General features: G+C 44.7%; 1 protein-coding gene across 4 annotated transcripts; it reads left to right on the top strand.

The window, feature by feature from the left end:
- Positions 1-13315: 13315 nt before the first annotated feature.
- LOC130113830 (troponin I, fast skeletal muscle-like) lies at positions 13316-19658 on the top strand. 4 transcript variants are annotated; one of them, XM_056281490.1, is made up of 7 exons: positions 13316-13418; positions 14640-14675; positions 14873-14909; positions 17321-17449; positions 18996-19085; positions 19175-19348; positions 19457-19658. In XM_056281490.1, exons 2-7 carry the CDS (start codon positions 14665-14667, stop codon positions 19532-19534), a joined length of 519 nt encoding a protein of 172 aa, XP_056137465.1. In that variant the 5' UTR covers positions 13316-13418; positions 14640-14664; the 3' UTR covers positions 19535-19658. The 4 variants fall into 4 exon arrangements, with proteins under 4 accessions (XP_056137465.1, XP_056137466.1, XP_056137467.1 ...); XM_056281491.1 differs by having other exon boundaries at positions 13337-13418; positions 14637-14675; XM_056281492.1 differs by having other exon boundaries at positions 13353-13414.
- Positions 19659-25091: the final 5433 nt, after the last annotated feature.

Raw genomic sequence — 25091 nt, 5'->3', positions numbered from 1 at the left:
CCACCTGCTAAAGTTAACAGGTGTACTGTAGGCATCTATAAGTGCTCTATTACTAATGCTAATCCCTATTTACAGCTGCTCGTTATAAAGTGTCACCTTCTTTTTCTGTTATGGGCTTTCCTTTTCCAGCACTTTGCTCTAGCTAGCTGATATCCCTGCTTCAATACCTCAGGATTATCATGGCTACATTCAAGTCCTGAACTTTGCTCTTCTGATTTTTCAGCCGGTTGTGAGGCTGGTGCCACCAGTGCCGTAGTGACATCCCCTGATTAGTACTAGGGATGTGAACGTGTACTAAAATCTGTACACGTTTACACGGTGCAATGTTTGCCGTTTAAACGCGTACACGTTTCAGGATTTCTGTGAATTTTGAAGGTATGTCGGTGCTATACCGCTAGAGGTCGCTGTAGCCTTATTATGCCATAGATTCACCGTTGTTAAGGTCGCCGATGTCGTATGACGCAACTAGGCTACACCATCTACAAAAGCTCGAATATCTCTGGATGAGTGCGCGTTAGAAACTTGCTGTTTTTTTTGTGTGGTTTTTCTGGGAGTTTACCGCTTCCGCGAAGCCCTTCGGTGCGATTAGATTCCGCCGAGCTTTCTAATCCAACCTTGAACTTCAGTGTCTTTGTAGGCTACAATAAATCCGTAACGATATACAGCGCTGCTTGAAAGTTTGTGAACCCTCCAGACATGGTCACTGTTTTTGTAAAAAACATTAAAATAAGCTTATTACACATACATCCAAATCCCAATTTGTAAAGCACACCTTCCAAATAATGGACACACACACAAAAAGAGATATATTTTCATTATTTAATTCAACAAAGGTGGTTTATTTCACAAAAACTGAAAATTTAACATGTGCAAAAGTATGTGAACCCTTGTATTAGTAGCTTGTGGCTCCTCCTTTTGAGGCCATTACTTCAACCAAACGTCTTCTGTAACCACTAACCAGTCTCTCGCATCTGCTTATGGGGATTTTTGCCCACTCCTCCTTGCAGAACTCAGCCAGTTGAGAGAGGTTGGAGGGACATCTGGTATGTACCAACTTCTTCAGGTCTCGCCACAACATTTCAATTGGATTAAGGTCCGGACTTTGACTGGGTCTATCCAGAGTACGAATCCTCTTTCTCTGAAGCCATTCCTTTGTAGTTTTGCTGGAATGATTTGGGTCATTGTCTTGTTGCATAATCCATTTTCGTCCCAGCTTCAACTCCCTGACTGATGGCAGGAGATTCTGGTCAAGAATTTGTTGATATGCCGGAGAATTCATGGTTCCTTGGATAATATGGAGTCGTCCAGGTCCAGAAGCAGAAAAGCAGCCCCAGACCTTCACATTTCCACCACCATGCTTCACTGTTGGGAGGAGGTTCTTTTCGTCATATGCAGTGTTGGCTTTTCTCCAAACATGTTGGTTTTGATTGTGACCAAATGATTCTATTTTGGACTCGTCTGTTCAGAGAATGGACTTCCAGAAGGTCTGGTTTGTCCAAGTGCTCTCTGGCAAAGTTGAAATGGGCAGCTTTGTTCTTTTTTGAGAGCAGAGGCTTCCTTCTAGCAACCCTCCCATGAATGTCATGGCTATTCAATTTTCGTCTGATTGTAGATGCATGCACATTTGTCCCAGATGCTAACAGAGAGGTCTGCAACTCTCTAGAGGTGATGTGTGGGTTGGCCTTTACCTGATTTATTATTTTTCTGGTGCTTCTGGGTGATAGTTTTGATGGGCGCCCACTTCTAGGCAGAGTTGCTGTCATGTTGAAGGCCCTCCATTTGTAAATTATTTGTCTTACAGTGGATGGATGGAGCTGGAATCTTTTGGAGATGGTCTTATATCCCTCCCCAGACTGATGAGCTGTCACTACCCTCTTCTTCATGTCCTCGGATATCACCTTTGCTCTCGGCATTGTTGATTTGTATGGGACCACAGTGGCTTGGTTGGTTTCCTCTCTCTTTTAATTCGTGCAGGCCAAACCCTTTCCCAGGGATGTCTCATTTCATTGGTCTGCTTAAATTATTAATTAAGCACCCAAATGTGTTTCACCTAAGTCTGTTACCTGCTTGACTTAACCAATGCAGCGGGGGGTTCACTTACTTTTGCACATACACCAATTCCATGTTTCATGTAGTTTTTGGGCTACTTAAACAAGTCCCACTAAACAAGTAGATGCAATTGATAAACATATATCTGACATTTCATATATAAAAACTGGTGATGATAAAATAAGAAAATCATGGTAAAACAACAGAAACATCTAAACTGCTCAAGGGGTTCACATACTTTCAAGCAGCACTGTATGTCTTGTGGTTATTCATCCTTCTCGATGTAGTCTGCCATGTGGCTCTCTTCCATGTTCTGTGTGGCTAGTACACACGACTGCATTTCCCATTCCTCATGGATAAAATTACAGGTCACAGTCATATACGACATCATGTTCAGGGAGGTCAAGCAGTCGGTCGTCGGTGCTACATGAGGCGTGTGCAGTAGCTGGCGCTTGATTTTAGATCCACAATCCTGGTGCATCTTTCCCATCGTGGTGGTGATGGTCTTCCTAGAGGGCATAGAGTAACCTGGCTCAAGGTACTCCACTAGCCTCTTAAACCCCACATCTTCGACGATGGACAAGGGCTGCATGTCGAGGGCAACCAATTCCACTATAAAGTTGGTTATCTTTTCACCCCGCACCTTGTCACAGCACCTCGCCAAAGCTAGCATCGTCTGTTGTTGTCCTGTTGTCTGTAACTTCTCACTCGGGTGTTTTAGTCTGATGTGGTTGACCATGGACCCGGTACTCCCGTTGTAAGCCAGCTCTGTCTGACAAATGCTGCATTTTACTTCATTTCCTTCTCCGTTCTTTTCAAAAACCTCCCACATGGGGCGTCGCAGATTTTCACTAGCCGCCATCCCATGCTTCAATCGCGCTCGCACTTGTCACGCAGCAAAGAATGATGACGTTATCACGCAATATATTTAAAACAAAAAACCCTTTACGTTTATCGGTTAGGCATTTTTATTAAACGGTTATGGTTTCATTTCCATGTAAACGTGTACACGTGTACACTGACACACCCCTAATTAGTACCGTAGTGACATCCTCTGGACAGGAGTGCCGGCTAAATGTCTGGATGTTTAGGCCTGAGTCGGAGGTATGGGTTGATTGAAAACGACACATCAGTTTACCACATACACGTTCCTTAAACAAAACTGAATTAAACTGTCATGTCACCTTTACAGAGTTCAACTTTGTCAGTTGCCGAAGGCTTGTTGAAGGCAGAGGCCACCGAGCGGAGGGACAGGACCAGAAACATGAATGAGAAACCAGCTCACTGCAGGACCTGCAGGTAAGAAGAGACACGACACAGTCTGATCTGGGACAGTAAAGCCTGCCAGGGCCCATCATATGACTGGCTTTAAGCGAATGTTGAAGTCCTCATTGGGTGCGTGCATGTGTCAAGAGACAAGTTTTAAAAAGTAGGAAGACACCAAGTGTATAACAATATCAATATAGGGGCGTTCGGGTAGCGTAGCGGTCTATTCCGCTGCCTATCAACATGAGTATCGCTGGTTCGAATCTCTGTGTTACCTCCGGCTTGGTCGGGCGTCCCTACAGACACAATTGGCCGTGTCTGTCGGTGGGAAGCCAGATGTGGGTTACGTGTCCTGATTGCTGTGCTAGCGCCTCCTCTGGTGAGTCAGGGCACCTGTTCGGGGAGGAGCGGGAACTGGGGGGAATAGCGCGCTAAGTTCCTCTGGTGAAACTCCTCACTGTCAGGTGAAACGTTGTGGCTGGCGACTCCACATGTATTGGAGGAGGCATATGGTAGTCTGCAGCCCTTCCCGGATCAGAAGAGGGGGTGGAGCAGCGACCGGGAAGGCTCAGAAGAGTGGGGTAATTGGCCGGATACAGTTGGGGAAAATTTTAAAAAACAAACCAAAACAAAACAGAAAACAACAATATCAATATAACAGAGAAGCATATTCAATTGTATCTATGTATGCAGAAATGTAAAGTGGACAAGGGAGTATAACATTTCATGCAATAAAATTTACTTTGTACAATGAACAAATTCAAGGATCTGCACAATAGAAAAGATGAACTGCTTCTATTTTATACAGTATTTACACACTGGGTACTGTGCTGTAAGGAATCAGGTGCATTGCAGTGTGTGTGTGTGTGTGGGGGGGGGGGTTCGTGAGTGTGTGTGTGTGTGTGTGTGTGTGTGTGTGTGTGTGTGTATATACAGTATGAATGTGTGTGTGTGTGTGTGTGTGTGTGTGTGTGTGTGTGTGTGTGTGTGTACAGTATGAATGAGTGTGTGTAGGGGGGGGGTGCGTGAATGCCTGTGTATGTGTCTGTATAGTATGAATGTGTGTGTGTATGTGTGTTTTGTCAGTGCATCTATTTGGAAGATTTCAATGGCTTTTCTGAAGCATTGCTGTCCATTCAGGATCTTCTTCATCAAATCATCCACACTGACAATCCTGACTAACAAAAATCACTGATTGTTTTTTAATGTTACCCATAATTATGTTGTCCTAACAGAGGCCATTGTATGTCACAGTGCTTTGACTACAATACCAAAACCTTCTAATCCTGATAAACACATGCCATAGTGAGACACGACAGCGTGTGTTCTCTGGAACTTCTCTCTGTTTTACTCACAGATGAGATGAGGAGGCGACTGATGACTGGCGTCAGAACATTTGGCTGATGAGAAGATGTCCAAGGTGTCCGAAGGAGTGAAACCCCATACCAGTCACTTCCACTGCCATGCTAGAGGTTTATATCAGCCACTAGTTATTAGTCCATGAATGAGGTTTTCCACTGTGTCTAAAAACCACATGCATTTGGCAATTTATGAGTAGATTTCAATTCATTTGTAATCTTAACTGTTATTTTAAGGTGAATTAACACAACAAATTCATTTCGTCTTACACCATGCAGAGTAACACAGGCTTAAGTAAAAAAAAAAAAAACATTCATGCAAAATACATTTTCTGTATATCCATCCATCATCTTAACCGCTTATCCTGTTCTCAGGGTCACGGGGATGCTGGAGGCTATTCTAGCAGTCATTGGGCGGCAGGCGGGGAGATTACTGCATTATCATTAACGAAGATAAATAAATCCTTGGATTTGAAGTTATTACATATTTACAGTTTAGATGCCTGTGTTCATCTGAATAAAGTATGTCTGTATTTAGAGGCTTCTATTGCATGCCGCCCAATAACTTCTGAGATAGGCTCCAGCATTCCCGCAACACTGAGAGCAGGATAAGCAGTTTGGATAATATATATAAAATCCAGTGTCAAGTAAATTCTTTATGAGACAATACAAGCCTGTTTCATGCCATATGCAATCATCAACTGATGACTGCATATGGCATGCAACAGGCTTGTACTGTCTCATAAAGAATTTACATGACACTGGACTATTTTGCTCCTTATTTGTTGAGCACTTTCCCTACCGTAGAGTGTTTCTTTTAATGTTTTATATATATATATATATATATATATATATATATATATATATATATATATATATATATATACACACACACACACACACACATATACACACACATACACATACACACACACACATTATATGTACAAAAATATTGGGACACCTGGCCATTACACCTACAGGAACTTTTACGACATCCCATTCTAAATCCATAGGCATTAATACGGAGTTGGTCCCCCCTTTGCAGCTATAACAGCTTCCACTCTTCTGGGAAGGCTTTCCACAAGATTTTGTGGAAAGATTTTGTGTCTGTGGGAATTTTTGCCTATTCATCCAAAAGAGTATTTGTGAGGTCAGGCACTGATATTGGACGAGAAGACCTGGCTCGCAATCTTCGTTCTAGTTCCTCCCAAAGGTGTTCGATGGGGTTGAGGTCAGGGCTCTGTGCGGGCCAGTCAAGTTCTTCCACACCAAACTCACACAACCATGTCTTAATGGACCTTGCTTTGTGCACTGGGGCACAGACAGTAATGCTAGAACAGAAAAGGGCCCTCCCCAAACTGTTCCCACACAGTTGGAAGCATAGAATTGTCCAAAATGTCTTGGTATGCTGAAGCATTAAGATTTCCCTTCACTGGAACTAAGGGGCCTAGCCCAACCCCTGAAAAATAACCTCATACCATTATCCCTCCTCCACAAAACTTTACAGTTGGCACAATGCAGTCAGACAGGTAACGGTCTCCCAGCACCCACCAAACCCAGACTCGTCCATCAGACTGCCAGACAGAGAAGGATGATTCATCACTCCACAGAACACGTTTCCACTGCTCCAGAGTCCAGTGGCAGTGTGCTTTACACCACTCCATCCAACGCTTGGCATTGTGCTTGGTGATGTAAGGGTTGCTTGCAGCTGCTCGGCTATGGAAACCCATTCCATGAAGCTCCTGCCGCACAGTTTTTGTGCTGATGTTAATGCCAGAGGAAGTTTGGAACTCTGCAGTTATTGAGCGAACAGAGCTTTGGCGACTTTTATGCACTTTGCGCCTCAGCACTTGTTGACCCTGCTGTGTGACTTTATGTGGTCTGCCACTTTGTGGCTAAGTTGCTGTTCCTAAACGCTTCCACTTTTCAATGATACCACGTAACAGTTGACCGTGGAATATCTAGCAGGGAAGAAACTTCACGAACTGACTTATTGCAAAGGTGGCATCCTATGACAGTACCACACTTGAATTCACTGAGCTCTTCAGAACAACCCATTCTTTCACAAATGTTTGTAAATGCAGACTCCATGGCTAGCTGCTTGATTTTATACACCTGTGGCAATGGGTCTGAATGAAACACCTGAATTCAATGATTTAGATGTGTGTCCCAATACTTTTGTACATATAGTGTATATGTATTTATGCACTTATTCTCACATACCATGTACGATTACATTCTAACATAACAGAAGGATTGTAGTGAGAGGATTTGGTACCATTTGAGTTGGGGTTTTTTCCCGTGACATTTTTTTTCACATGTTGCTATTGCATTGCCAAGCAAAGTCGTTCATAGAGCTCTGCCACCTTTTGCCTCGCTGTTCCCCACAACAGACATGCACTGCTATGTTATGTGACCATCTTTACACCCTCTGGCTTTTCACTCACTATGAAACAGAAAATACAAGTAGCTTTCCAGTGTTTATAGCCCAGATGATGGTCATAACGCCGAGTTATTGCTGAACAGCCTTTAAATCCAAAGTGACTTTTAAGCCAAATAGACCAGATGTCTAATTGGTTTTATGTTTTTGTGTCAGTGTGCATCCCATCAGACCTCGATATACTGAATTTATACATTCATTCATTGTAAATTTAAAAGTCCATCCATCCATCCATCCATTATCCAAACCGCACACCTTGCGCTCAGGGTCACGGGGATGCTGGAGCCTATCCCAGCAAGTCATTGGGCAGCAGGGGAGGGGACACCCTGGACAGGCCGCCAGTCCATCACAGGGCACAAATCATTTAATTAAAAAGAGCGGTAGCTGAGACAGCGCTGGACAGGCCGCCAGGCCATCAATACAGGAAGTCCCCGGGTTATGACCGAGTTCCGTTTTTGAGTCTGTTTGTAAACCGAATTTGTATGTAAGTTGGAACAGTTACGTACAGTTCACATCTAGCGTCAAGTAGTTAAATGTTTGTCTTAGTATACCCATCCGTTATCCAAAGCGCTTATCCTGCTGTGAGGATGCTGGAGCCTGTCCTTTTCCTAAAACATCATAAATATAAATTGATAATAATTATGTAACTACAGTACAGTATTTATAATTGGGAGAGAGAATAGGTATACAAAAATTTTAAAGAAACATTTCTTACATTTCAAACTCCCCGCCTGCCAGGGTCGGGATCGGCGGAGGCCGGCCGTTTGACTCAAGAAACGAGAGCCCGCTCGGGGCCCGCCTGCCCGCCTCACCGGGTAAGTGAAAAAACGATAAGCGCGTTCCAGCTCTCTCTGAACGCTTTATTATTTCCAGTTTTAAGTCAAACCACGACGCACACGCCAACGCTTACACCGTCCGACTTAAAATGGCGACGCCGGCGTGGCGTTGTTCTTCCTCGGGCCGACGAACCGACTAAAACGCGCAGTGATTTGAGCGTCGCGCAAAGTAGTCCGTCCGCTCCGTTAGTACGAACCATCCATCATCAATTTTCCGAACCGCTTATCCTGCTCTCAGGGTCGAGGGACGAACCACTGTGTGTAACTCGATTTATAAAAGAATAGGCTTTACGGAGGGCGGTTCCTAAGTACGGGCGTTTGTAACCCGGAGACTACCTGTATTAACGTTTTTAAACTAAGCAGTTCGATGGCTACGCATTTTTCCATTCCAACGAGTGGTCTTGTATCTCTTTTAAACTGGAAGTATAGTAAAGCGTCCCAGAGGCATTTTTATATTCACCGTAATTTCAGGAATCAAGAATCATGAACAGTGCAAAACAAAGACAAAAACATATCCAAATATTCCAACATCGTGTCAAAAAAATAAATAAATCACTAAATCACTGTCCAAGAGAACAAACAGACTTAGCTTAGCCTGCCCCGCTTCCGCATCCTGTCCGACCGCCCTTGGTGTTTCCTCCTTGGGCGCTGCTCCGGCAGGGCCATGGTCCCTCGGCCCACCGGACACTGCGGACCAAGCTCTCCCAGCCAGACGCCTTCAACACACCTTCCCGCACCCCACACGACGACACTGAAAACACAGTCAACGCTAGGCGAGGCTGCCGCCAGACCACCCTCGGTGTTATCGGAGATGCTGGTCTGCATGGGCTAGCAGTTAGCTTAGCCTGCCCCGCTTCCATGTCCTGTCAGACCACCCTCGCTGTTTCCACTGCGGGCGCAGCTCCGGTCAGGGCCGTGGTCCCTGGGCCCACCAGACGCAACAGACCAAGCTCTCCGAGCCGATCCAGCGCCAGCTCTCCCAGTCATCAAACAAAGACAAACTTAGACACAGATGTGGACACAGACACTGCATAATTTTAATGACTTGGAAAAATTACATTTTTATATATTATTAAGCAATTCTTTAATGAAATGTATGAAATCGGTTCTGTTGTTTGCATGACGTTTACGATTTCTTGTCTTGCTCAAGGGCACTTTGGCTGTTGCACAACTCAAACCTGCGGCTTTTAGGACACGTTAGTTTCAAACCACCGGACCAGCCTCCTCCTGATAAAAAAAAAAGTGACATTACAAACTGGAGTTTGTCCTGATGGTTCAACTCAAATACGTCAGATACAACAACAACGTTTGTATCCAGCACAGAACCTCTGCTGCACCCCGTTTCCTGTCTCAACCCTCTTTCCTCTCTACTGTCCTGTCTAAACAGGCTACAGACAATATCCAACAGATTATTTAATCGAAATGAAATTAGGAAGAAAAGGTGGAGCAAAGTGGTTTGCAGAGTTGCATGTGTCCATTAGATTATGTGGATGTTAGATGTATTACATCTGACAGATAGTAAGTCCCTCTGCCGCAGGTCGGCACTGTACAGCTGTGTGTTGAGGGGAAATGATAACCTGGACTGTGCAGCACGACGTCCTGGTCAGAGAGACTGGCGTGTTCCTGAAAAGTGGCTGGTTTGATCCTAGAAAATACCCGGGCATGTCATTGAACCCCTTTCCTTACATGAAGTTTAAAAGTTACACTAACAGTGAGTTCCTTAAGTAAGGTACAAGCTTGTGCCATGATGTAAAACAAGGGAAACAGAAAACAAGGTTAGTCTCCCTAAGACGAGAATGACCCTTCTCAGATTCCTCATGTCTAAACTTTTACGCCTAGAGCTGTGCAGAACCAACGAGCCTAAGCAAAGCGGCCAAGTGCTGTAGATCAAATATCATGCATGTAAATCATAATATATATATGTTTGTGTAATGGATGACGCATTTACTGGTATTTATTACAGTCTTTACATAGTGAGGAAAGGGAACACGCCTCTCTTGCATATCTCAACTTAAATCTGCACCACAGACATTCCCGAGGATCCAGACGGATGTCAGACGTCTTCCCTCTCTGGCAGTGCAACATTTAAGAAGCCCCTCCACTCCATCGCCCAGGGCGACATCAGAAACCATTCTGGTATTCCGGCGTATACGATGTGAGCAGCGTGACTCAAACTCCATCACCATGAAATGTCTGCACCTTAGACATGCCTGTCATCGCCTGTTAGCGCTCACTTCCAATCTCTGACCCGCTGATCTTCATAGTTTTAGTCAAACTGCTTCCTATTTAGTGAGTTTTATTTTATATGCAGCCTAGAGATGTGGGTAGTCAGATAGGTTTGCAAATGGAATCACTTTTTCATGTTTTTTTTTAGCATGTCTAAATGAGTTTAGTATTTTTTTAGCAGCAGTACAGGAATTGGTAACTTTCCATTTGTGCTGCTGTTGGGTGGATTCCAACATCTATTTTTCCTTTTTTTTTTCTTTTTTTTTTGGCCACAGAACTAGACCCATTTACTCTCAGCAGATATACTTCATTTTGCAGTATATTTTCATTACGATGTTGTCAGCATGTGTCATATAGCAATTAGCTATGAGCTAAAAGAGATATCAAAATATTTCTCAAGTGGGAATTGAGAAATGCATTTATTGTTAATGACCTCCCCTTGAACAAACGTTGCCTCACAACAAGAAGGTCCTGAGTTCAAACCCCAGGCCGTCCCAGGTCCTTTCTGTGTGGAGTTTGTATGTTCTCCCCGTGTCCGCATGGGTTTCCTCCGGGTGCTCCGGTTTCCTTCCAAGATCAAAAAGACATGCATGTTAGGGTTAATACTCCTGTCTGTGCCCCTGAGCAAGGCAATGAAAAGAAGAACTGGAGTTGGTCCCCGGGTGCTGCAGCTGCCCACTGCTCCTATACAATAGGATGAGTTAAATGCAGAGAACACATTCATTGTAAGAATGCAATGTCAAATAAAGTGGCTCTCTTCCTTCTTTTCTTCCATATACTTAACCTCTGACCGTGTTGCAGCATTAATCAGCGTAGCCGTGCAGATCATCCTCTCTTTTTGGAATTCAAAACAGTCTCATCGAAAAGTATATATGGCCCAGTCACCTGCTGGTTGGAAACGCTGTCTAATAGGAAACTTGTTTTAATTGGGGCACCTGAAATCATGCCCACCACTTCATTGCCCGGGTATGAATACGAGAGGCCTTGCTGCGGCCAGGTCCAGGGCCGGGGCCAAAGAAAGTAGTAGAAGCTTTTCTGGGGACGGATTCATGCCTTAGATTAGCATTCCAAGGTGAAATGCTAACCCGACAAGCCAATCATTCGATGGTATTTATAGACGATAGAAATGTGAGCTTCTTAAATGCTTATTCAGCACTCTGGTTCAAATCCATTGTAAAGGTCTCTTTAAAGGTTAGTTTCTCTCTTTTTGAACCCGTTTTTCTCACTCCTTCACTCACAGGAACCTGGAGGCAGCCAGGGTCTACCGGCAGAAGACTTTACAGGTGTACCAAATGGGTGAATTGTTGTCCTGCATGGGGCCTTGTTGACTGTTGCATGCTGGTTTGGCTTTAAGCAGCTTCTCATGTTAGTGCGAGAGGTGTGTTTGGGACAGCAGACTGCAACTTGTCTGCCTTTTCAGAAGCCTCAAAATCCAGTTTTGTCCGAGTGTTACCAATTGATGTACATGACAGACGAACACAGGCGTGCAGCTATTGTTTATGAGCCGAAAAAGTTTTTCACAAGCATTGCAGTGTTATTCAACTTTTGATTGTTGTGCTCGTCTCACAGAGTCGGAGGTCAACTTTACTCGAGAGACAACTTCCATCCAGGTAAATTGGGTGATGCATTATCATGCATCTGCAAAGCTCAACTTGGTTTTGCCCTCTATCTCTGGGCCTTGTACTGTGAGCAGGCTCTGGAGGAGGCGTTGGCTCTTGGCTAGTCTTCCCTTGGGAAAACTGGTGTGGAAAGTATTCCACTGCTGAAATCAGCTTCTATAAAGGGGGACACCCGGGATGCCACATGCCATTTTGAACTTACTCGTGTGTTTTGTTGGCAATCAGTATGCAATTTTCAACACAGCCTATAAAAGTCACAGCACATTCTGACACTAAATGCTTAACTTTTAGACATCTCTGTTCTTTTTTTTTCCTCTTCTTTCTCGGGTGTTTTTGATGGGATTTGTTTTCTTTCTTCTCTCTTATTGTTCACAATAGTTGAGTTTTTATCGTGCAGCACCACTTGCATTGAATTTGAACAATACAGTACAGCGGGACTGGATTCTGAAATCTATAGTAGCTGAATTAACTTAAGAGTAGGTGAGAAGGGGTAGGAAAAAAATACTTCCTCCTACTCTTTTTCCAACATGTAGCAAATAATCCGATGCATACGGATATTTGTTTGCCGAGTTTGACGTGCGGATTTGTTGATCACTTCAGATTACTGGCAATGGCTTATCTGTATGTTATAGCCTGCTTATTTACATGTTGGAAATAAATCCTCATCATCATCGTCATCATCTTTATCATTATTCTATTCAGTTTATTGTCATTAAAAACAACGTGCAGGCACATGTTAAAAATGAAATCCTCATCAAAAGTAACAGAAATATGAGCATTGACCCCCCAATCCAACAGGTGTTCAGGGTATTTTCTGCAGTACTGAAGGAGGATGTGGGAAGTAACACACTGACTGGAGGGTATCGATGGTGAAATAATGCCCATCAGTCACGAAATAAACATTCACTGTGTGCCATGAATGTCTTGGGGGAAATTACAGGGCAAAACTAGTGGAACAGTAACGAACTTGCGGTTTGCTTGCCCAGTATTGTTTGGCTGTAGGATGATACAACAAATACTGATGTCACAAGTAACTCCGGTTGCTTATGACATCAGCAGGGATGAATAAAGTATTCTGACTATGATGTACTATAACACACAAAACAGATTCATAACGAGGGAAAAAAATGACAATGGATGCCTGTGGGCGAGCCCATGTCCGTCTCTTCTTCTGTCATCTAACACCCAAATTCCACGAGACGAAAAGAAAGAAAAATAATCACTCTGCATAACTTACTTGTTTTGGTGAAGAATGGAAATTAGCTGAAGGTTTTAAACTCTGCCAGAATCATTGTCCCCTCTCCACCCTTTCTCCTTTTCTTTCTTTTTTTTTTCTTTTTTTAATGTCCAAGCGGCATCCCATCCCCTAATCGACCCGCCTCCGGGCTCCTCCTCGGGGCTTAGAGATGGCTGATTTATGAGCTGCGTTGGCAGGGGATGATGATATTTCAGGCGCTTGCCGGGCTATTGGTCTGGGGAGCCTTCATTTCCATAAACAGGAGCCCCGGGTCCAAATTTGACCTCCATATAAACCCAGTGTGATTTCCTCTTGCCGCGACTCGCCAGTATCTCCCCTTCTCCCACCGAGGCTCCGCTGCCCTCCTCGTCTTTCTTTTCGTAGGTGAGACCCTTTCCTTCGCTCCATCTCTGCGTGCTTGACGGGCTGAGCCGGTAAACCGATACCGGGTCCGCTGCGGCGAGTTACAAGTCTTGTTTTAACGGCGAAGACGTGCGAGAGACTGCGTCTGTCTTTTTGGGGCCAGCCTCTGGTAACGTGTTACAGTGATAAAGAGCCTTGACCTCTGACCTGTGGGCACGTTAATTAGCAAAGTTAGAAATGAGAGCAGGGTGGATCACTTACTTAAACGTTACTTGTTTGTTTTGTTTTTGTTTGTTATTGTGTTGGCTGATGTGTGCAAATTTGGCTAGGCTTGTACTTTGCACTCGGTGTTTGTGTTGTGGACGGTGGAGTCCTTCATCTGCTGAAGGTCCGACTCTCAGAGCTCCAGCCAGAGGGATGGAGCTCTGAGTGTCTCTGGTTGGAGCTCTCCATCCCTCTGGCTGGAGCTCTGAGTGTCTCTGGTTGGAGCTCTCCATCCCTCTGGTTGGAGCTCTGAGTGTCTCTGGTTGGAGCTCTCCATCCCTCTGGTTGGAGCTCTGAGTGTCTCTGGTTGGAGCTCTCCATCCCTCTGGTTGGAGCTCTGAGTGTCTCTGGTTGGAGCTCTCCATCCCTCTGGCTGGAGCTCTGAGTGTCTCTGGTTGGAGCTCTCCATCCCTCTGGTTGGAGCTCTGAGTGTCTCTGGCTGGAGCTGTAACCAGCCTGCAGCTGCCATCGTTCACAGTTTAATAACTCCATCGTCTGAGAACCAACAAGGAACACCTTGTTGTACTGCCAGCGTGAAGTATTTCGGTTGTGCGGGCGGCGTTGTCCGCATGCGTTCCGGTGGTGATAGCTCTGAAGCGGGGCTGACGGGGCACAAAGCCCGCCGGCCCCGCTCTTGAGCTTCACGGTGAATACCGCGGAGTAAGCGTTTGGGTCCCAAACGATCCGTGGGATGGAAATCCGAGCCGGCCGTGTCGCATGTTGTTTGTTTGAACATCTGCAGAGTTACTTATCACCCGCGCCCTTGTTGACGTTGTCGCCTCCACCTCCAAACTTAGCTCCGCCGCTGCCCTCGACTCGCATCTCCATCACCTCCTCGACAGATCACATTTCACAGGGGCGTCCGCATCGATACCGACATCTAAGCCCCCCCCCCCCCCCCCCGCTAATCAGGAACAGATGTGTCCTCGTGGTCCTAACAAGCGGTTCTGTTTCTGCCCTGTTTGTCTCTTCCAGCAGGTTGTGAAGTGAAGAAGCAGCCAACATGTCTCACGAGTGAGTCCTCCTCCTCCTCCTCCTCCTCCTCCTCCTCCTCATGCTTGTTGTGCGAACGGCTTCGTGGAGTTATGCTGTGCTTTTATTTTAACGTGTGTTTGGTTTGGCTGTAGTAAATTCCCTAGTGAAGTATAGTGAAGTGTGTGCTGGGATGTGGAGTTTGTTGTGTCTGACTTCTCATCCGTCACTCCTCACAGCAAGAAGATGACGTCAAGCCGCAAGCATCATCTGAAGGTATTTGTTTTTCCATTTTGTAGTACATGCTGGGGAGTTTGGAGCCAGACCTGTGTGTGTGTGTGTGTGTGTGTGTGTGTGTGTGTGTGTGTGTGTGTGTGTGTGTGTGTGTGTGTGTGTGTGGGGTGTGTTTACTGTGTGTGGGGTGTGTGTGTGTGTGTGTGTGTGTGTGTGTGTGTGTGTGTGTGTGTGTGTGTGTGTGTGTGTGTGTGTGTGTGTGTGTGTGTGTGACGGTTTGCAGATAGTCCAAAAGAAATAAAGCCCATGTTTGATAAATGATACAAAAGGTCGTAGTTTAACTGAGTCCCCTGACTCAGTTCCATCCTGCATGTTCTGCCGTTCAGCAGGTGGAGCGTAGAGTCTGCATATCCGTGGCATCTGGAGAGGAGACACACAGTCTGCTCTGCTCTTCTTCTTCCTGTTTTATTCTTTCTAATAAAAAAGGTTCACGGTAGCATAGCGGTCTGTTCCGTTGCCTACCAACACGGGGATCGCCGCTTCGAATCCCCGTGTTACCTCCGGCTTGGTCAGGGGACCCTACAGACACAATTGGCCGTGGCTGTGGGTGGGAAGCCGGATGTAGGTCTGTGTCCTGGTCGCTGCGCTAGCGCCTCCTCTGGTCGGTCGGGGGCGCCTGTTCAGGGGGAACTGGGGGGAATGGCGTGATCCTCCCACGCGCTACATGGGAGGATCACGAGGCATGCGGTATTCTGCAGCCATACCCGGATCGGCAGAGGGGGCGGAGCAGCGACCGGGACGGCTCGGAATAGTGGGGTAATTGGCCGGATACATTTTCTTGCTTGATCCAGTATTTTGTTTTTCGTAAACTGAGTTTCACAACCGTTGAAGCCTCAGCACTTGTTACAACCTCAGTGAATCATTTCAAGAACTCAAACACAACCGTGTGCCGACGTGAAATACGAATAATTTAACTGCAAAAACCGTCTGACAAACTGTCTGGAAGGCCTCATCACTGCAACAGCTGTGAGGTTTCCAAAGTGATGAAGGTTATTTATCAGTTACACCAGGTAGTGTGGAGTTGGTAGGGGCTGGTGGGCCGGAAGAAGAAACTCTGTAAAGACCTGAACAGAAACGGATGATAAAAACAACTCGCACAATTGTTCATTTAATCAGGTTTTACTAGGCTGGTGTGAGACGCCTCAGACTAGCATAGTCAAATATCTGCTTTTGTCTATACAAACACAACATACTGGTAATTACCAGACAGCTAGCCGGACCAGAAAGCTCAGTTTGGATTTTGGGCTGATAAAGAGAGTTGATATTTTTTGAAGAATACCCGCCTTTACTTTCATTTCGTCTAATCTATTTTAATCTAATCTAAAGTCAACCGCGTCTCGTGTCGAGGAGCATCTCTAAGGGGAACTCGGTTCATTTATTCTTTCGTCGCCTTTACCTGATTAATCGGATTCAGGGTTTCAAGGTCCTGCAGCCTTTTATATTTAGCAGTTTGATCCAGATATCAGTTACGATCCTTCATATAAGCGATCACTTACTGCCGCTGTGCTTCTTACACAGCAGAATGTGGTGTCCAGCGTGAGGGCCGATGCCACATGCGGCGCTACTCAGAAATAGTCTCCAGATCTACTGGGTGAAATGGAGATCAAGTCAAAGCTACCAATTAGGAGTCTCGTTAATGAGTCATGTGGCGGTCTCGGGGCAGCTGGGCCGTCTCTGTACTTTGGCATTCTCAAGTAACTCAAAGCAGAGCGGCTGGCAGGGTGCAGAGGGAACCAATTCATCCCCCGATTTCCATCGCTACAGCTGACAGGAAGCAGTGCAGGTTTACACCCAGCATTTTACCCTCTTGAGCGGGTGGTCTCATCCAAAGAAACGGCGTGGCACAACAGTAGAATAGACATCAACCTTTCAGTCATGGTCAGTAGAAGCAGGTCAGTAGAGTAGATCGGAAGAACATTTCTCACGACCGGCTTCTTTCGAGATGATGGTTGATAAAGGAGGGAAAGGGTGAGATGGAATGATTAACGATGATAGAGAGGTGATGCGGAGACAGATAGGATGATCATGAATGAATAAGTGACTGCATTTCTATGACGCTTGTCTAGTACAACTGTACGACACCAAGCGCCTGTGCTAACACATTGCACCAGATTACAATACAGGCTCAGTATGGGATATGAACAGTGGACCACTGATCACAGAGAAGTGACAGAGAGCGAGATGAAATGATCACAAACTTTAAAGAAGTCTTTGGTAATAAGAGCCGTAAGAAAAGATAGATTTTTACAAAACTGGAAGCATCTGTTCAACAAACAATACCAAATTTGCAACCTTTTGTATAATTTATCAGTCTTTATCATTTGTATGTGTTTCTCTGCAGCTTTACTGATGCTAACCTGCTAAGTCCTACAATTCCCCTTTATGCTCTGTAGAGTGTGATGCTGGCCATCGCTGCTAACTGGATAGAGAATGAGAAGAAGGAACTTGTTGCTGCGAAGAAAGCCTACATGGCTGAGCACTGTCCTGCTCCAAACACAAGCGGAGACCAGGCAGCCCTGATTGTGAGATCTGGAATAGGCTTCACTAACCTTTCACAAATACCTACATGACATGAGAGCTGTGTGGAGACGAGAGCTAGATTCTGCTCCAACGCTGCCCATCACACACACACACACACGCACACACGTGTCCTTACCCTGACCAGGGTTCACATTTACTTTCTACACACATGTGCACTCTTACTGTTTTTTTTTCTGTCCATTTTTTTGTTTGACACCAAATTGCTTTGCATTTTTATGTGCAAAAAGTGATTGCGAGAAGATGGTGGGAAGACGGCAGCGCAAATTCACGTTTGCAGTGGCCTCATCCAGTACCGGTATGGGAAGATGGCAGCGTGAATTCACGTTCGCGGCAGCCTCACCCAGTACCGTCCATGCAGTGTCTTTGTCCACGTCTAAGTTTTGTCTTCGTTTGATGGCTGGGAGAGCTGGCGCTGGATCGGCTGGGAGAGCTTGGTCTGCTGCATCCTGTGGGCCCAGGGACCACGGTCCTGCCTGGAGCTGTGCCCAAGGAGGTAACACTGAGGGCAGTCTGACAGGACTCAGAAGCAGGGCAGGCTAAGCTAACTGCTAGCCCATGCTGACCGGCAGTTCCGATAACACCGAGGGCGGTCTGGCGGCGGCCTCGCCTGGTGTTGACTGTGGTGTTCTTGGTGTCGTTGTGTGGAGTACGGGGAGGTGTGTCAAGGGTGTCTGGCTGGGACAGCTTGGTCTGCTGTATCCGGTGGGCTCAGGGACTATGGCCCTGCCGGATCAGCACCCAAGGAGGAAACACCAAGGGTGGTCTGACAGGAAGTGGAAGCGGGGCAGGCTAAGCTATAACCCATACAGACAAGCATTTCCAACAGTCATCCCGCGTTTGAGCTAGCGTTGGATCGGCTGACGCAGCTTGGTCTGCTGCATCCGGTGGGCCCAGGGACCACGGCCCCTGCACGGAGCTGCGCCGAACATGAAACACCGAGGACGGTCTGACAGGATGCGGAAGCGGAGCAGGCTAAGCTAACTGCTAGTCCATGCAGACCGGCAGCTCCAACAGTCATCCTGGCTAGCGTTCGTTCTCCTGGACAGTGATTGTTTTTGTTCCTTTTGTTTAGTTTAGATATATGTGCAAGGCTCAGCGTTTTCGGTTTTTATTTTTCAAAGCCATCCAGCATGCCGAATTTCACCACAAGAGGGCACTGTTACATAACCTCACACGAAGAGGAACAACTTTTGGCTCTGTGGAAACATAAAATCCGGATGAAATTCACTTTAAAAATCTGGGTATTTTTCCGTGAAAATCAGTAAAAACCGAAAACGCTGAGCCTTGTATGTGTGTTAGTTTGGATAAGTGTTCTTGTAGTTTTTGGATATGTGTTTTTGTCTTTGTGTTGTCTTTGTGTGTGTTCCTGATAGATTTGGATCCACAACTTTAACATATCATTGTGTCTACATTATTGTGAAGCACACTGTAACCGTTTTAAATGTCAGTGAGTTAAGTTTTGTTGGAGTATCTTGTTCAGCGATGAGTTGTAATCGAATAACAAAGAGTGTGTATTTTTCCCCACAGAACATATGCAAACAGCTGCATGCAGCCATTGACAAAATTGATGAGGACAGGTATGATATCCTTACCAAAGTGGGCAAGGCTGATAAGGAGGTGCGTTGCCAAAGCAGCATTACGCAACATCATTCTCGTAAAGTGTGGGGGCTGTGCGATTACACGCCTGACCGTCTCCTCGTTTACAGATCGATGACCTGAAGATCAAAGTCGTGGATGTGGCGGGCGTCAAGAAGCCCGCCCTGAAGAAAGTGCGCATGTCCGCTGACGCCATGCTCAAAGCTCTGCTGGGCTCCAAGCACACAGTCAACATGGACCTGAGGGCCAACCTCAAACAAGTCAAGAAGGAGGTCAAAGAGGAGGTGAGTATTTTCCCAAAGGCAGAGGCCAGGTAGTCAGGTCTGCTTAACAAAATCTGTTCCCTAGGAGAGTCCCAGGTCTTGATACACAAATATCTCTGTGTCCTGCAGCCTTCAGAGGCAGTCGGAGACTGGCGTAAGAACATTGAAGACAAGGCTGACAGGAAGAAGATGTTTGAGACATCCTAAAGAATTTAACTTCCTCCTTGTGTTTGCTCTGGGCTGCTAGCGCTTTTTATGGAACTAGTACACAAAATTTTATGTTTTTAATTGAACTGAAATGCATTTTGTTTCATTAAATCTACAAGTTTGATCTGGGTCTTCCATTGTACATGTGTTGAGCCATACATGTTACTGTGCGTAGGGTTGCCAACCGCTCCTTAAAACAAGGAATTGTTCCTTATTATGTATAATATATATATAAATAATCTATATACACTACCGTTCAAAAGTTTGGGATCACCCAAACAATTTTGTGTTTTCCATGAAAAGTCACACTTATTCACCACCCTATGTTGTGAAATGAATAGAAAATAGAGTCAAGACATTGACAAGGTTAGAAATAATGATTTGTATTTGAAATAAGATTTTTTTTACATCAAACTTTGCTTTCGTCAAAGAATCCTCCATTTGCAGCAATTACAGCATTGCAGACCTTTGGCATTCTAGCTGTTAATTTGTTGAGGTAATCTGGAGAAATTGCACCCCACGCTTCCAGAAGCAGCTCCCACAAGTTGGATTGGTTGGATGGGCACTTCTTTGAGCAGATTGAGTTTCTGGAGCATCACATTTGTGGGGTCAATTAAACGCTCAAAATGGCCAGAAAAAGAGAACTTTCATCTGAAACTCGACAGTCTATTCTTGTTCTTAGAAATGAAGGCTATTCCATGCGAGAAATTGCTAAGAAATTGAAGATTTCCTACACCGGTGTGTACTACTCCCTTCAGAGGACAGCACAAACAGGCTCTAACAGGTACTATTTAATGAAGATGCCAGTTGGGGACCTGTGAGGCGTCTGTTTCTCAAACTAGAGACTCTAATGTACTTATCTTCTTGCTCAGTTGTGCAACGCGGCCTCCCACTTCTTTTTCTACTCTGGTTAGAGCCTGTTTGTGCTGTCCTCTGAAGGGAGTAGTACACACCGGTGTAGGAAATCTTCAATTTCTTAGCAATTTCTTGCATGGAATAGCCTTCATTTCTAAGAACAAGAATAGACTGTCGAGTTTCAGATGAAAGTTCTCTTTTTCTGGCCATTTTGAGCGTTTAATTGACCCCACAAATGTGATGCTCCAGAAACTCAATCTGCTCAAAGAAGTGCCCATCCAACCAATCCAACTTGTGGGAGCTGCTTCTGGAAGCGTGGGGTGCAATTTCTCCAGATTACCTCAACAAATTAACAGCTAGAATGCCAAAGGTCTGCAATGCTGTAATTGCTGCAAATGGAGGATTCTTTGACGAAAGCAAAGTTTGATGTAAAAAAAATCTTATTTCAAATACAAATCATTATTTCTAACCCTGTCAATGTCTTGACTCTATTTTCTATTCATTTCACAACATATGGTGGTGAATAAGTGTGACTTTTCATGGAAAACACAAAATTGTTTGGGTGATCCCAAACTTTTGAACGGTAGTGTAAATAATCTATATATATATATATATATATATATATATATATGTGTGTGTGTGTGTGTGTATAGTGTAAGGCACATTATATTTGTTATGCCCGCGCCGCCCCGTCCATCCAACCCCTGTCCCTGTCCCCTGCTCCTTATTTCCATTTCAAGGAGCTGGCAACCCCAACTGTGCATGCTGAGGACAAGGCACACAAAGGCGTTTATAATCCAGAGAGGGTTTTCTCTCTGTCACACATCTCGCTCTTCCTCACATGATGATGTTCACTTCTGACAACTTCCTGCTATTAGTGCTTTGTAATAAATACGCTTCTTTTCATACTGTAACGTGCATGGATAAGAAGACACGCTGGCCGCTGGCTGGCGGGTCTGACTCTTTAGTCGAGCGGTTAGCGATGTCTCCTGCGGTGCGGGCGATATGGATTCGCTTCCCGGCCGCGGCAGTTCCTGTGGTTGCGTTGTCCCCCGAATTCGCTACAATACATTTCCTCTGAGGAGATATTTTGTCTTTCCCGCTGACTGATTTGCACAACAAGTGACACACACTGTCAACCCAACTATGTGACCCCTCATTTACATGCAGTACATTTACTCTAACTTGTTGTTTTCTGCAACTCTGACACACAGTTGTGTTCTGGACAACATGCACCAAGAAAAGGGAAAGAAGAATATTTCCAAACAGAGATGGTATGCACATGTTAAGACGCTGTATTCGGGCGTCCGGGTGGAGTAGCGGTCTATTCCGTTGCCTACCAACACGGGGATCACCGGTTCGAATCCCCGTGTTACCTCCGGCTTGGTCGGGCGTCCCTACAGACACAGTTGGCCGTGTCTGCGGGTGGGAAGCCGGCTGTGGGTATGTGTCCTGGTCGCTGCACTAGCGCCTCCTCTGCTCGGTGGGGGCGCCTGTTCGGGGGGGAGGGGGAATAGCGTGATCCTCCCACGTGCTACATCCCCCTGGCGAAACTCCTCACCGTCAGGTGAAAAGAAACGGCTGGCGACTCCACAAGTATCGGAAGAGGCATGTGGTAGTCTGCAGCCCTCCCCGGATCGGCAGAGTGGGTGGAGCGGTGACCAGACAGCTCGGAAAAGTGGGGTAATTGGCCAGGTACAATTGGGAAGAAAAAAAAGGTTTGGGGGGGGGGGGACTGTATTCATTATGGTCTTTGTCAGACAGTCCGACAGAGTCTTTAAAGTTGGAGGCTTCACATTAACACTCTTACTTTAATTACATCAATACGCTAAAAGCTGTAAAGTAGCAAATCCACTCACGTCCCTCAGTAACCACCTGAATTATTTTCAAGGCACTATTTTACATCTGTGGCTTTGGAGCGAGAGACTCGGATATTTATGGAGATCATATAGTGAAAGTTGAATATAGATATTTCCATCCTATACTGAGATGAATTGTTTTTTTCCTTCAATGTCAAGGCTGTGTTGTGTACTTGTAGTGCTGAGCGTACCAGCGGGGACTTGACATAATATCTAATCTGTTAATTGTGGGTGTGGAGGTAAATGGGCCTGCAGGAAGCGGGGAGCTGTGAAAAGTGAATGACCGTGCGGGCAGAGCATCGGACAGCTATCTGGATCAATAAGGCCACATGAGAAACTTTAACAAAATCTTACACAAAATTGTAGCTAATGAGAACCAAAACAAACCAAAAAAAACCAAAACGAAACAAAACTGTTCTGGTTGCTGGATATTTACCAGGACTGCAGAGAAGCTGAACGGTACCCATTTCAGAGCTCTTTATGTTATTCATTGTGTAAGGGAGCACAGTACAAATGCACACGCTGCAGCACTGTGAATTAATCAAAATGACTGAAAAAAACTTTATTGTTGTAGTTTTTCACAATGTTGAGTGTTGATGTATTTCTGTAACGCTGGACTTTGACTCTCCCGAGCAGCCACACGGTGTCAGTATAGGATCTCCTTGTCTCCTCTTCAGCTGTAGTTTGTCTTCTTTAGAAAAGGGTATACTTTAACTGGTACCACTTTACAATAAGACTGCCCTAATATATAGGATTTACAAATGGTTTATAACTAGCCTGTTAATTAGGATGTAGATACTTTATAATCATTAATAAACAAGTTATGATGCAGTTTTCATATATCAATGGGGGCTCACTATTTGGCAAGATCAACTTGCCGCTGCACTTTCTATATATCCTGTTAAAGCTCAGACCTTGCTAGCCGCTAGCTAAGTAACCAATGAGGTTCGAGGCTGAACAGCACAGATAAATGTGGGCTAACTATTTGGCAAGCAACAGGTTACTATTGCCCTTTTTATCCAATGTGTTATAACACATTGGATAAAATAATTTGACTAATGTCAGTTTACTTTGCATCTTGGTTGTCCTTTATAAATCATTAGTAACAGTGTATTGATATTTATAAAGTCTCAACCACCTAATTCGTTTATTAATTAGATGGTGGAGACTTCATATTTATAAAGTCTCCACCACCTAATTAATAAACGAATTATAAACCCCTCATAAACCCTTTATAAGCATAGTCTTATTGTAAAGTGGTACCCTTTTAGCATCTCTAGTACACTTTAAAAGTATTTATTACAGCATACTTATGTTTAAAAAGTACGCTAAGTTTCTGGAAACTAAAACTGTATTTATTAGTACATAAAGTAAATAAAAGTATTAACCCAAAGTTTCATTTCAAGTACAAGTATAAGCCTATTTTATTATTACTGGCCTTTGCAAAGGAATTAAGTGTCTATCAAGTCTACAGAAAAGTTCAAATATACTATTCCCATGTTAACCTAAAATAGAAATGCACTATTTCTTAGTTTAAAAGAGATATATGATATAAAGTGTGGTAAACTTTCTTTCTAGGGGACTCACAATTGGCGTTAAGTCTATTTATTATAAATCCCTACATGCCATGTAATAATACGTTATAAACGGTGCTGGTTATTTAACGTTGATGTAATAATACATGAAAAGCATCTCTGACTGTTCTACGCTGGCCCTGGGGTCCGGGGAGAGAGACGCTCGGTGATAGTCACTGGTCACCATTTAGCTATGCAGTCGGTGAGTAGCCACATTTTTTTTCTTTTAAACACTTTTAAAAAAAACAAACTTAAAGGTACAACTGTAAGCTGCTTTGGTTGGCAGATTTTCTCCAGCTAAATATTTCCATAGTTGCATGATTTTATCCAAGGGTGTTAAGTTAGTTGGTATTACTGGCCAGGAGACTTTTTTTCTTTTCTTTTTTAATGTCAGGAAACTTTTAACTGGCATTTTGGTTTTGCAGTTATACTGTAATTTGACTAATGTCAGTTTGCTTTGTGTCTTGGTTGTCCAGTTCAGAGCAAAGCCTGTGTGGTCATCAGGACATCTCTCACTCTCAGTGGAGGTAAGTTCTCACCATCATCAGAATCAGAATCATGTATATTGGCCATGTAGGTTTGCACTACATGGTATTTGACTCCAGTTTTGTGGCTCTATCAGTGTACTTAACATAGAATAACAACACTGCAGCACAACAATCTTCAGATATATACACAAGGATTGACTATGTACAGGTGAAGTAAGAGGTGATAAAGTGCATTGATGCAGAGAATATACCAGAGATGCTGAAATAGATGTTAGCAGGTTACTTACATACATGCCTGAGGTAGATGGACATGACAGAGCGTACCAGTATACATACAATGTACTGTACAGTATATACAAAATGGTTGGATTTATTGACAGCGTTAAGCATTCATTTGAACAACAACCCATGGAAAGAAACTTTTTTTATATCTGGTTGTTTTGGGGTACAGTGCTCTGTAGCGCCTACCAGAGGGGAGGAGTCGGAACAGGTTGTGACCAGGGTGTGATGGGTCTGCAGTGATGTTGCCTGCCTGTTTCCTGAGTCTGGAGATGTATGAGTCTTGAATGGAGGACAGATTGGCAACAAGGATTTTCTCTGCCTGGCGGCATGTCCAGGGTGTCTCCCCGCCTGCAGCCCAATGACTGCTGGGATAGGCTCCAGCATCCCCGTGACCCTGAGAGCAGAATAAGCGGTTTGGATAATGGATGGATGGATTAACTGTCTGTTGTAGTCTGTCCCTGTCCTGTTTGGTGGCTGATCCAAACCAGACAGTGATGGA

Source organism: Lampris incognitus, chromosome 6 (genome assembly GCF_029633865.1).
Source record: "Lampris incognitus isolate fLamInc1 chromosome 6, fLamInc1.hap2, whole genome shotgun sequence".
NCBI classification, from domain to species: Eukaryota; Metazoa; Chordata; class Actinopteri; order Lampriformes; family Lampridae; genus Lampris; species Lampris incognitus.
The sequence above is the reverse complement of the archived record's forward strand: the minus strand, read 5'-3'. Positions and strand labels throughout refer to the sequence as shown.